Below are 14,427 nucleotides of genomic sequence, written 5' to 3'. Positions count from 1 at the left end.
TTGATAGCGCTTGATTGTACCTACACAAGAACTTCAAAAGATCTAATAAGCCAATCATATCACTCTTTCACTCTTTGTTTATTCATAGCTGGATTGTCAGCCTTACGTACAGTGGATTTTTCAGCACTTTATCCAGGATGTATTGCATGTATGCCACAATTTCATTTGCATTTTTCCCGTCCATTGCGCCAAATGCGTCATTTTTTTTTAGTGTGATGAATGTAGTAATTGTAAAGTCCTTTGGGATCGCCCACATGGACAAAAGTGATATTTGAGGCAAAAATTGAGATGAGATGATGACGTTGATGTGTACACCCGAAAGGCCGTAATAATGGATAGACATTTTACGGCATTCGATCGAAAAATCAGATGTGTGCATCTTAACGCGTCGACTTTCAGGACATGGAACATGGAACACATGGAAAAGAATTGTGTGAACACTAAAAGGCAACTGGATACATGATAACCGTAAGAGAATAACCTAATATCTCAATTTATTTCGAGGACCTGCGGTTTGTGGCTTACTGCATGGAATCAATGAAACAATAGTACTGGACAATAGAAGTTTTTACAGTACTGACTAAATGCTAAATCAAAGCAATTCCCTATGGTATCGACTAGTCCCTAATGTACTTGATCGAAAACAGAAAAATTACTTAAATTTTTTTTTTATAAACACGCAATTGAAATCTTTGCAAACTTTATGTTCACGAAATGAAACAATATTTATTACACCATTATGTGATACATATTAAAGGTACGCAACATTACGAAACTTCTTAATTCACATTGAGTTGACGTATAAAAACATGTTATTTTTTATGGGCATTAGAATTGATACAATTACCTTTCGAGAAACCAGACGTATTAGAGAGTCGATATATTTTATTTTTAATAGTTAGGTACTATTGATAGTATAACAGTTTTTGGTGTGTAGGTAATTGGAACCACGGAAAATCCCGCAGCGGTTTCTATATTATGCCCTTATAGGGTAAAAGTATCAATAATGATGCAATTTGATAGCATATAAACAGTTTAAACTATGTTGGAATTGTTATTGATGCAGCAAATATCGATGTTTCAATGAAATATGTTTGAAAATACTTTTCTCTGTTGCAATACAACTACATCCTACAATTTAAAAAGTGAATTTAATGATATTGTTCGCAATTATTCTTTTTACCTATAATAGTGGTATGATTATTATAATTCGGGTTTAGTTTACTTATAGAGGTGGCATATCGTTGTTTTGCAACTTAGATACAAAAAGCACATAATTAGGCCATTTATGATACAAAATCAGGCTATATTTTGTAGGATTATAAAAACTTTATTGCGTTGAGTTGGTGTGGAGGTGTATTATTACACTTTTATCACTATTGATAGTAGCATTACTATTGGTATACTTAACCTAGTCTTGTCTCGCTTTTATTTTCAGTGACGCATAAAGAAAACAATAAAACAGAAACAACTATCAGTTGAGTTTCCATTGTAAAGTTTTTCGTTTAATTTTTATTTTTGTTTTGGTGTATGTTGGAGTGTTGTGTGCGTTTACCGGTACAACTGAAGGGCATACATGTTTACGGGCGGGAGAAAAGGGCATTGCATGATATACACGCTTTACGTCCTGCAGCTCACACACAAACAGCTCACCTTACATTGGAAGCTTGCACTTAGGGGATTTGACGCTTAACTACTGTTTCAGAGCGGATCGGTATGCTTGATTCGGAGGTACGATCAGAAGGCATCGATGCAATTGTAGAACGCCGGACAGTATGGGCAAAGAGAGTCTACGGGCGTATGCGAATTGAAATGGTACCATTTATTGGTAAAATTCTTGCCTCACGTGTATCCGATTTTGCAGAAGGTTGCTACTAGCGAGCGACTAGACAATATTGGATGATAGGATGCTACTGGCATGCCGTGACAAGTGAGGTTCGTACAGATTGCCGCTTTCACTTCCTCCTGGCCTATTGATTTTCTCTGAAGGATCCGAATTTGACAGATGTGCATCACTATCACCGATCACGTCGAGCGACGCCATGTCACCGGTCTGTAGGATGTTGTTAATATCGCCCGTATTCAGATTTATTATCTCAGCGCTATTCAGCGGATGCACCGGTACTGAGAGAATGCCTGTGACCGTCGACAGCGAATAGTTGTCATTGGTGTAGGACATTTGACGTTTCTTCTTATTCTGTACCGCATTTATTTTGCGATCCTCCGCGGGCAAATAATCGCGATCGTACACCAGAGCGAACTTCATTAGATCAATGTTCCCACTCCGAGAGGATTGCTGGTGCTGTACCACGGTACCAAATTGCTGATGTGGCTGATGCCGCTGCTGGTGTTGCTTCTGGTGCTGTCGCTCGTGGAGTCACTCAATCTTGACGTGTTCGTTAAGTTGCAGCCCAAGACGAAAGGGGTTGTTTTTACTGGTGATCATGCAGGTATTGTTGTTGAACACGTTTGGTAGTGTCTTGGCGTCGCGCTCATATCGCGAGAAACAGATCCGCTCCAGGCGCTGATAGTCCTCGGGACTTCTGGTCAGTCCTAGTACCGTTTGGATAAAGTTATGCAAATTGCGCTGACTAACGTTGACCTCTCCCTGTACATAAAATGAAAGAGGGTGCACATTTCGTTCACCTCCACATCCCTCATTGAGATGATCGGATGTGGATGTTTCTTTTCGACAAATACCTGTTCGAAGTACGAACTGCAAGCGGACAGAATGACTTGGAGTGCTTCAACGTTTCCTTTGTCACAGACTAGGGTGACGTCGCACAGTTTCTCATCTTGCAGCAGTGTGGTGTGCGCGGTAGACAAATGAAACTGCTGATAGTTCCAGCGCATATGGACCTGGACACCTTTAGTCCCGTCACCTTGTCATCTCGATGTTTCGTCACCTAACCATCTAGTTCTAACCAACACGCAGGACCCTTCAGTATGAGAAAACAAAACCGTTTTGCTACTTCTTCTGCTGGAGTAAACTAAAATTGATGTAATGAACGTAACGGAATACGGGCAAGCAGTAAGGGAGGCTTTACAAACACAATTCTTTGACTTGCTTAACACTTGGGTCTGTTTAACCTCTGATGGCAGGCCCGCGGATGATTGGCTCGGGACTAATATTCAATTTTTTGTGTGCTCATCCGATCAAATGATTAGTAGAAGTGACACGAAGTCAACTTGATGGTTTTTCGTCTTAACAACAGATAAATATCGACACAGTGCACAGTATTCCTTTTTCAAATCATTAGCTCTGGTACGATGATAGCAATCAAGTCAAAACGCCGGTCACAATGGTTCCCTAAGTACTAGAAAGCGAATGGAAAGCGGCATACGCCAGAACAAAATAAAAAGTGAACCCCACTAAAAGCCCTAAGCTGTTGTCGGTGTGATGCTGGTACATGATTTTGTGGTAGTTATTGTTGCTGTTTTCTCTCCTATCGCTCGATTACACAGGTTTTCTGTTCAGTGCCCTTGCTCTTAGTTGCGACTTTCAATAAGAATTGGAACGGTGTCATGTCCCGGCTGCAAAAAGAAAGGGCTGAAAGTAGAACAATCGTTCGTACATCCAAGAAACGCTTCTTTCAAAGAGCACGTTTGGCAGATAGTATTGGAAACGGGTAAGATAAATGATGCACCGTTTTGGGGTTTTGATAAATGAGTATTGGCTGTTGTGTTCGTTACCGCTGTCCTCTGACGTTCCATACAGATGGTTTTGTTCGATGGCACTCGATTACATTGCATTTGTGTTCGTTCAATTAGTAGCGCTCAAGAAGCAGTCGAAAATTGTACAAATAATTCACCATAATCATGGCATGAAGTTGTATGACCTACATAAATTACAAACAGCAAAAGTCATGGAATATTACAGTCAGAATTGAGTGAAATTAGATTAGAATTTCAAAGAATATATTGGAATTTTGTTTTTTACATAAATCAATAGTCACTCAAGTTAATCAAATAAACGGAACTTTAAAAAACCTGTTTGAAAAGTTTCTTAATGTAAAATAAAAAATCTTAATTTCTTAATCGATGTAAAATTTAAGCTACTCACTGTCTAGGACGCTTCGTAACATAAAATCACACTTCCAAGACGAAAACCTTGTCATCGGCATACCGTTTGCTGGCGTAAGGTTAAAGAAGCGTGACACTCTCGCCATGGAATGTTCAGTTTGAGCAACTCGACAGGAAATGGACACTGGTTATGCCAGCCACTTGTTAGCAAATGGTGCTTCATCTTCGTCACTGGCCTGGCCTGTTGGTGATGGTCGACATTCAGTTTCGGAGCGGTGACTGGAACCCAACGGTCCTTCATCGACAGCTACCGTCGTCTTGGTTGGCGATGCTTCCTTCATTGCTGATTAAGTTCTCAACTTTCTCATTATCATTTGTGCTCTCGGCGAGGACACCGACAATGTGGTGGGATCTGTTCCGTTGTCTGACGCCATCTTTTGCAGACCACCACGAAGCAAAAACCTAACCAACGTCGGTTGAATTGTGGTCGAACGGGCTATCCGCATGGTGTTGGCCGCACCAGGATAGGTTGAGAAATCGGAACCGAAGAGGCTAAAGGATTGCAGTCACTGGCTGCAGAAGCGGGAGCAAAAAATGGCCCTCCAAGAGAAATAAAACCAATGAGGAACGCTTGATCATCAAATATAGTCCCATGACGCTGCTGGATTCCTCATGAGATTCACCGCTGCGAATAGTGCCGTGGCGGTGAGCAACGGTCGATGGCACTCGACCGCCGCGAGCATCATGACTTTTTTATGCACACCATGCCGGGGTGCCAGTCTGAAAGGAGTGTCGAAAGCATGACACGTTTCAGTGGTACTTTGCTGCTACACGGTGTGATTAGTTTTTGCGTAGCCTAGATTGACATTGATTTGTATGGTTGGTAGCGCAGCAGCGGGTGCTAGGTGAATGTTGATAAGCACAGTTCTAAACCGCCAGTGCCAACGATAAGGCCCCGGGGCGATGATGATTTAATAGTATGTAGTTTACATAGAGCATTATCTATGAAAGCAGCGAAACTGTAAATCACAGAGAATGCGACATTGTCTGTATTGATTTGATTGTAAATTATAATTATTTTTATATATTAGCCAAATGAAAATAAAGTCAACAATCATAAACTTGATACAAGAAACACTTGGTCAAGGAAATGGTTAAATGATATTATCGACTTGATAAATCAGCAATAAACAATTTCCACTGTTTAATTGTATTCGGTTTCGCATAATAGCGCTATGAACGCATTGGTATTTGAGTTTTTAGAAACGCGCTCAAATTCCTTTGCTTGCCTGCTGAAACTGCCTTTTCAAACAACGCGCATGCTTGCGCAAGAAAATAAAATTGCAGTGAATATTATTCAAGCAACCAGACGTTTGAAGCAGTGTAGTGATGGGCATGCCTTATGTCAGCGCGAAGAAAAATAATAATGCTAGCACCTTTGAATCTGTGCTTGAAATCGTCTGGAAGCAATCTAGAAAAAATATCAAATGAAGCGAAAATTGAACTTTAAAGCTGACGCATACAATAAAATCAGTATTGAAAACAATAAAAAATTGTTCAGAAATTGTATATTTCGGGTCGAACCTTCTGCTGCTTGGGCAAGAACGGATCGAACCCAATCCGGACTGACCGGTATCAGTGCTCCGTTCCATTCCCGACCATCACTACTTTGTTGTTGTAGTGAAAAAAATGTTTATTGTAAATTGCTGCTGCAGATTTCTTTAAAAATAGTGCTTGCGATCGCATTTGGTGTAAAAATCATAGTGTTTACAGTACATTACCAACAGGAGAAGCTATTGCAATAGAGGAGCAGTTCGCAAAGCAAGCGTGAAGCGAAATATCCCTATCGGAAGCATCATGTTGTGAGGAAAAGTGTATAATGTTGTGTGGCCGTCATTCGCGTTGGTGATGAGAAGTGTACACAAATTTGTGTACGGAGTAAGAGTATTGATTTTTCTCATCCTCCCGCACGAAATCTTTCCGACGCCGGATGATGCCGTACGGTGTATCCGGTTTGCGAAATGAGAAAATCGATGTTATCGTTTTGGGGTACGGTTCGACAGTGATGATGCTTGCTGGAGCATAGTGCATAATAACGTTGGGCGATTGAATGTTGTGAATGTTTATAATTGTGCGTGGGCGAATTTATGCGTACAGGCGTCTGAGCCAATGGGTCCTGCTGCGTGTGTGTAGTGGTATGCTGCTTATGCACCGATTTTCTTTTTACCGTCTCGTTAGTGTTACTTTGTGGTTGAAGTGTCAGAGGTAGTGGTACGCGTGTGTCCAAGACGGTCCAATAATACACGCTCAACAGCAGCATAAAAACATGGAAATGGTTATGCTGACTCGATACAGCTGTATCTCGAGGAACGATTAAAACTGGTACGAGCGCGTGTAATCACAAGTATGAATGAGAGAGACATTAATATTGGTTGAACAAAATCATCAAACGGTAAGCTAAATACAACTTCCCTACTAAAACATATCGACTGCATATACAAAGATGCAATGGAAATTGTGATACAAATCTTCCCGATAAAAAAACCCTATGTTCTGTTTGACATTTCTTGGCGTTCAATGAACGGCCTTGATGCAATTATTGTTTATGATCCGTGTACCGGTTGTGGCACGAGTTTTTTGTAGGGTGTAAAGAGAATGTTCATCTTTTTATGCAATTAAATCTTATGTTTTAGATATCAGTTTGACTGGTACAAATTTAAAGTTTGTAAATCCATATAGTTTCTTTTTGGTAAATGCTGCAAACATTTCTTATTGTAAATGTATTTAAATTTGCGATATGAGGTATACAGGACAAATTAAAAAAAATATATATGTTCCCGCTGATCTTGCATGACCATGGTTAGCTCTGGCATGCGGAACCTTACGGAAAAATATTCACATCCACAGATCCATACGTTACTAAGCTAACACTCGGCACACATGATGTACGGGAATATAACACACATGAAGCAACATTGGCCTGTACGTAAAACATAGCTCTACAAACATCAAACATATTGATAGCCCCTATATACTGAGACGTATAAACATGAATGCAAATCGACCAATCACAGCGACAATCGTACCGAAAGATACTGTACTTAAAAGTATTGTGAAAACTGACTCTTTTATCATTTATATCCAGGGGTATATAATAACTTATAGATGCACTTAAATCTTTGTTTTATGTAATCCGTCATAAACGATAATGATTGCCAAAATACAAAACAACATTGCCATAAGATTAACAGACCTGGATCTGGGTGTATTAAGGCTTTACAACACAATTAAATTCATTCCATTGTAAAAAAGAACACAATTAAATATCAACAATGGAACATGCAGAATCATCATAAGAACTGTTTTAAACCCATTCTAAGTTCAATCAATCAGCATACGGAAATCAACCGTAGTTCGTTAAAATAGCTTATCATTCGCGTAACTATATCACTGATACAATATTTATTCGTTCTAAAAGTTGATCGTGGAAGTTAAATTCCGAATCAACTGGTATTAAACCATGATATGACACGCACTGCATCATGTACTTCATCAAGATAAAGATCTCTACGGGTAATAAATGAGAAATTATTTGTTCATTATATGAATTATTAACTACTGTGTTTTATTCGCTGTTAGCATTCTGGTTCCATGTATCGGAATATGTTTGCTTCATATTCCAAGGTGATTGTAATTATTTTCGGAGCCAAATCAGACTGCCCGACATTAACAGCAATGGCTGAGGCTAAATATTTTGCATCGAATTGAAAAATCGGACAGTCATTAGCGAAACTCGCAGTGCTGGATTGTCATATTCTTGACAGTTTTCCTTCGTTGACTGCATTCCTTTGAACATCGAAATAACGGAAGGTTTTGCCGCGTTAAGCATGCTCCATCCATTGAACGGTGGCAAGCGAATCCAATATCCTCCATTAACTGAGTATTTTGCCTTCCATTTCTAAGCTACGTAGTGTTGGCATTTTTTTTGTTGCTTCCTGTGGCTGTAAAAAGCTAACTTTACGTTTATGCAAAGCTGTTCCATCCGTTCTGTTCGCTCGCACATCAAACATGGGTGCGAGTGGCAGCATTTCCTCGTCGGTTCTTTCGTTTGCTCATTATTTTCCTTCCTTTCGAGCCTTCTGACTGCGAAGAGTACATAATTTTTCCCATCTTCTTATCCTTTTTCGGCATTCTTTGCAAAATGGCTGGATCGGTCGGGGTACGACGCAGCGAGTTTTCCGTGAGCTCGTTATTACGACAGTCTTTTCGGGGGTTCGGGGGTTCCAATTTCGCAAGCTAACCACCGGAGTTGGTTACGGCGTTGGGTCGCGAAAAATCCTCGTTTGAATGGTTGATTTCTTTACGCTGCTTTCGTCGTTGCGTTTTGCCAAGAGAGCGAAAATAAGAGAGAGACATAGGGGCCGAAGAGTTGGTGCGCGTCTTCCTGCAGGGTACGAATAATTGTGAGCATTTCGCTGGTCAGTGGTAAGCTGGTGGTGGAGGTGGTTGGGTCGAACCAGCGCGTGGAAAAGGGACAGGGTAAAACTGATCTGAATATAAAAACCGCATTTTTATGGTTGATTTTTGGTACCCTAAACTCGAATAGGGGAAAGCGGTTGTGTGCCTTTTTTTATGGTGTGTGTTGCCACTGTGAGAACCGTTGCGAGGATCGGGATTTTCGAATCGAACGAAAGCTTCATTGCGTTATCCCTTTTTCCTGTGCGGTGAACTTGGTGTTCGAACAGAAAACAGCGGGCGGAACGAACCACCCAGTATCAAGATGCTCGATCTGAAAACCCCTGCTTATCGGTAGAATGGTCACAACATGAGAGACAGTGGAGTTGCTAAAGTGTGTACAGCAGCAGGGTCGGAAAAGCACACAATCCACTCATTGTGGGAAATTCGCCATCGGAAGGAAGTGCGGCCGTATGAACTTTGTCACGTGTCTGAGAGTTTGTGGGGTGGCAAAACAGGAGCAAAGCAACGGAAAACTCACCCGACGTCGGTCTTTTTTTTGTGCTTCGCGGCTTGTGTTACTACACGTTCCGATTGAATATATTTTTTTCTCTTTGGTTGGAATCTTCTCACGTCAAGTGAAGGCGTTTTTCTTGTTCCGAGCGATTGTCCGACACGATTACTGACAGCAGCGGCACGAACAGCAGACACACGGCACTGGTGGTTGGATTACCGGTGCAATACTAATTTTATTTAATAATGTTTGCACCATGCCATCGACTATCGAACAAGTCAGCAAAGATGGCGAAGCCCGTAGGAAAAGAATGAAAATTTCAATTAAATGGATGTGAATTCTAATTCAACAAATTAGTACTTACAATTCGATCATCGTTCCTTTCGACACGGTACGCTCTGGTACGGAGTGGTACCGCGTGGATGGAATTTTGAATTACGGTTTTGCAACGCGGTTCCACTTGAATTGCTTTGTAACGTGTCGCGGAAAGAAATTCCGTTCCGAAGAAAGTGGACAAGATGTACATTTTGAAGTGAGCAGTTCATTTCCGGTGAATATTTTCACGCAACTTGGTATTCGTTCGTTCGGGCGGATTAAATTGGAAAGCTGTGTCCGCCGGTTGTTTTATTTTCTGGTAGAGGTTTGTAATGTACTAGAGCAATGGATCAATTATGCTGTTGAGTATGAAGAGGTCATGTTTTACCTCCATAGCTTAATATAACATATTCCCCTTCAGCGCTAGAGAGGGTCATCCGCGATTCGAAGGTTAGAACTTCGGGAACTTCGTGTGTATACCTTGGGCTACGTATTTTTCTTGATACGGCGACAGACCTAGGCGGTTATTACAATCATACCAATAATGAATATATGATGTATTCACTGTTTATTAATAACTCTTTCAACTCACATTTAATTATCATTTTGTTTAAAGGCACAAAAAGCACTATTTACACGGTGATTGTTGACTTCAGTGTTGTGTTGACGGAGTACCCGGTGAAGGCGGCGTTACGTTTTACTTCGGAAATTGACACAAAAATGATGTAAAACTGCAAAAATGAATTGTAATAAGAAAGGAGTTGATTCTCTTTGGTGTTTTACACAAATTTACTAACACTTTGTAAAGATTTGTGCCATATTTTCGCAATTTTGTCGCTGATTATTGCATGTTCATCCTACGCCGCAAAACACAAACTGGGAAGGCCCTTCCCCTCCGGTTCCCCAAAACCGGAAAGGAAAACACAAACTGCGATCCCATGTCACCCAAAACCCATAAATGGGGGGGTAGCAACATGATGCTAGAGTTATATTTGATGAAAAATAGTATCACTTTGCCAATAGGATACTTTCCGGGTGCGAGATTTTAACAACACCAATACAAAATCTCTATGTTGCGTGGATTATTCGGGTGATCGTTAGAAACCTGGACCCTGGATAAACTGATAATAGAGCCATTGGACACATTGAGCCCTTACCTTTGATAGGGGGACAATCGAAGGTCTTGAAACGAAAAGGCGTTAGGATTGAGTTGTATAAGATCCAGCCTGATGGTCCAAACTATTTCTATTCCGTGTTACCGCTCAGACGTGAATGCGTAGTTTTATTTATATTAAGCTTTTAACTGCTTCTTCTGTTATTCTTCTTCCGGTTAATTGTCGTTGTTACAATAAGTTTGTTCTCCTGCTTGTTATAGTCGAAGATGTTTATAATTACATTTCCTGTTTGTTCTTGATTTCGATCGAATAATGGATTCATGTTACAATTCTAACCAAAAAAAAATAGTTATGATTTCTCAATTATTATTTTCTGCGACACTCGCATAAAAAGTGTCACCTGTTGTTGCGGTGCTTGCTTAAAATGTGGCGCTTGTGTCGTACGTACTGATCGGTCGCGGTGCGATCAATTGCTACAATGATTATTGAAATTGCAATATGGTCTTAATTGTTCTGTTTGAAAAATAAATGTTTGAAATAGAGACTGTATAGCATGTGTGCTCCTCCTTACCCATTTAGGAGAATAATTTAATTAATTAGAGAACATCTATAAACATCTAAAGAATAAAATTATTCTTTTCTTCTTCTTTTTCTTCTTCTATTATTAATTATTATATAAATATAGGTTTTGCTTTAAACAATATTGTAATACATCTAGATGTTTAGCAGATATGCTACAATTTCTCTTCCTGCGTAACGGATCAGAGGAATATCAGAGGATTGAGCAGACGACATAAAACCTCGGAATGGACAATAACTGAACAAAATCCAAAGTTTTGGTAGTATGATACTACCTATGAAGTAATACGACAATTCAACTATCTGGAGGTTAAGGTCAGCACCGAAACCAAGATAAATGTTGAGATAGGCGCTAGTGTGCTGCTTTGCTCACCGGTCTTTCTACAGTCTGAGGACTTAAAACAACTACCGGAACATGCATAGTTCCGTTACTCACATATGCCTTTAAGACGTGAAAATTATCCGGAACCGACGTAACCATCTTTGTCGCGTCATAAGGATTTTATGCCTTTGGTGTGAACGACTGGACCAACCCAACGTACGCAGGACTGACCATCCAGCTGAGGATAAATGAAGGTTAACGAAACCCAAAAATGGTTGGCCTGGACTTCTAGAGGATGTTGTGCCACTAAAGAAGAAGAAAGAGTTGCTTGGGAGAACAATAGAAGAGTCGCTATAATGACCAGCTCTACGAACTGTACGATGAACTCACTATTGTACAGAGAATTAGACCCGCCAGGCTAAACTCCCGTGGGTTAGTCATGTCATTAGTTTGGCACCGGACGACCAAGCCTGCAAAGTTCTTTCAAGTCGTCTATATTGACAGAAGAGACGTGATGGATCCAAAAAATACGGAATGATGGTGTTGATGCGACCGATGGAAATTCCAAGATATTGGAGCTGCTGACGACTGCACTCGACTGTGAGCAGTTTAGAGGACCACAGCAGGACAAGACAGGCCGTAGCGCTGTTTAAATAAGTATGTGTTCGATTGTCGAGCATAATGGTTGATAATACATACAAAATGCGCTGCGAAAGCATTTATAAATTCTTTCTTCTCTTTAAGGAACGGTTTGCTTGTCTGGCATACGTTATACAATGAAGAGCAGGGTAAAGGGCTAATAAGACTACGAGTAATGCTGTAGTTTCTGAGTAAACCCCAGTGAAAAGGGGGTTTTTATGTTTGTGTTTCAACCAACCGTTGCTACGAATTTACGTAGCAACAGATCATTTTGAGAGCATTTATACACCTCCCTCGTGGCACGGTGATGCTTACCGATCTAGGTAGAATGTTTTAAAAGCATTGTGTTCTAAAGGTAAGCATAAACCTTATCGACAATATCGAATGTACTGATTTCGCAAGAGTTTGAGGGAAATGTTGGAAAGAATAAACAATGCTGGTATCCTTTTAGGGTAGATTTTGAACTAATCGCACCTTCCAGGAAGAGCGGGTCAGGTTTTCATTCAAGCGTAGGTAAAAGTATTTTGTTTAGCGATATATATTTTTACTTTCAAAATTTTATAACTGTTATTCTGCACCTAAACCAATGATATTAGAGTAGTTCTATTAATGACTTCTAGTGAATATCGAATGTGTATACATATTTGACAAAAATTCACTGTGGAAATGGAGTAATAGTGCGTGAAGGAAAAATAAATGATAAGTGTTAGTGCAACAAAACTTATTGGTATTGTGTGCAGCGTTGTTCTACAGTCGGGTGTGTCAAATGGGTTGCCACCATGGTTTAGCTTTGGGGATCTTTTCTTTTCGTTTTCAATCATACATTTTTATCGCTCGCCTCTTTATGGTGTGAAATACGGTTTTATAGCGCCGTTTTTCTTATTTTTCCCTCCCATCTATCTACTCGTACGCTCGGATCCAGAGTGAATGCCGTAGAAAATCGACGGATGGAAAACCATAACCGTTTGCGGGTTTCGGTGCCGTAAGACGGATGGCATTTCCAGCCCAGGTTCCCTGGGTGATGCTTTTTACCCGTGCCTTAAGGGGATTTTCCAGTTTGTCCCTTTTTGGGTGTGGGTGAGTAAAGCCAGGGTCGATGGGATGTGAGGGTGCAAGTGTTAAAGGGTCTAAACTGTTTGGCGCTGCTAAAATCGTTCTTCTTACCGAATCCCGCTTCCCACCAACTGGTTGGAGTACAGTTATGAAATGAAGTCAGGGACGGAGCCGAACGCATCCACGTTGCGAGAATTGGATCGGCTGTGGTGAAGCTGTCGTGAAGATTGGAGAGTACGCGCATAGATGACCGTGTGGCCGTACGAGAGGGTGTATGTGTTTAAGTAAATAATCACAATCCATGGCTTTCGGGGCATATTGAATTTTTCGTGCATAGATCGTTTGCAAGACATTGCCATCTGTCTTACCCGCACGGGAAGTTCGAGAGAATGTAGTGGAAACCGTTGATCTTGTCGCGACATCATCATCAGCATCTCATCCACAGAAGAAGTGGAAGCTCGTGGGCAGATCACATTTTAACGGTTGAATTCGCCGAGCGCCCTGTGGCCACGCGAATGGGCAGACAACATATGTAATGTAATAATTCCAGCTCGTTTGGGGAAGAGCATAAAAAAAACGAATGAGAGCACATATGAAACATAGTCTCGCACTGGAGCACGACGTGACGTGAACAATTGTAAAGACAGTTTACCCGCCCGGGGAACCTATTCCGATGCGTACCGGCCTTGTTTGCGCAAGACGTGTAGTCCTTCTGACGTATTATTTATTTGTACGCTTTTGTTTAAACGAACGTCATTTGTTCTTGACGCTGGAGGGGCACTGTACGTTGATCCCACAATATTGAATGCCGGTATAAACCAGCCTTTTTCATTATTTTTTTCGTAAAACATGCTTCGAGCAAACAAACTAAAATATTTCGTCATTATTTCTTTGAAGCGATGTTAGAGTTGACAGCTAGCTCTGAATTTATTGATCGTATGTTTTTAAAAATAGCATATAGATAAATATTGTAATATACTGCCTTAGTCAATTAAGTCATGCTCAATTAATTAAGCAAAGTTTACCAAAGTCTCAAAATTAAAATGAGATATCATTTTTCTAACAAACAAGTCTAATATAAAATTAAACAGTTATTGGGTTTTCAAAGTGTTTGTGGTGATATATACTAATATAAAATATTTCATTGAAATGTCTATTAAAGTAATGTACATTACCATAAGCTGAGGTAAAAACAGGATGAGCTGAGCTGAGGTTATATGAAAATTAAACATGATAATTCTTCTCCTTTTTTGTTATTTCGTTTTTAATTTTCTTTATGTGGTTCGAATTACATTGCATTTTATAATAAAAAACAGACTTATAGCATTTGCATATCGCGAGAGGAAGCTGATATCCTTTTCCTCCTAGATTAACAATCTTGACTTTAAGTCCAATATGCTGTTTACTGCTAA

At 40.2% G+C, this 14,427-nt stretch overlaps 2 protein-coding genes across 2 annotated transcripts in view; one reads left to right on the top strand and one right to left on the bottom strand.

The window, feature by feature from the left end:
- Positions 1-2,377: 2,377 nt before the first annotated feature.
- LOC128302705 (sex determination protein fruitless-like) lies at positions 2,378-2,853 on the bottom strand. Its single transcript, XM_053039568.1, is given in 2 exon segments — positions 2,378-2,610; positions 2,613-2,853. Coding segments are annotated over 2 exon segments (474 nt in total).
- Positions 2,854-6,379: 3,526 nt separating this feature from the next.
- The window catches only part of LOC128305486 (tyrosine-protein phosphatase Lar), a 201,212-nt gene continuing 193,164 nt past the window's right edge, over positions 6,380-14,427 (top strand). The window contains exon 1 of the mRNA XM_053042957.1: positions 6,380-6,475. The gene's annotated coding sequence lies outside the window, so the exon portion shown is untranslated. The remainder of the gene's footprint in view (positions 6,476-14,427) is intronic.

Source organism: Anopheles moucheti, chromosome 3 (genome assembly GCF_943734755.1).
Source record: "Anopheles moucheti chromosome 3, idAnoMoucSN_F20_07, whole genome shotgun sequence".
Classification (NCBI taxonomy): Eukaryota; Metazoa; Arthropoda; class Insecta; order Diptera; family Culicidae; genus Anopheles; species Anopheles moucheti.
The sequence above is the reverse complement of the archived record's forward strand: the minus strand, read 5'-3'. Positions and strand labels throughout refer to the sequence as shown.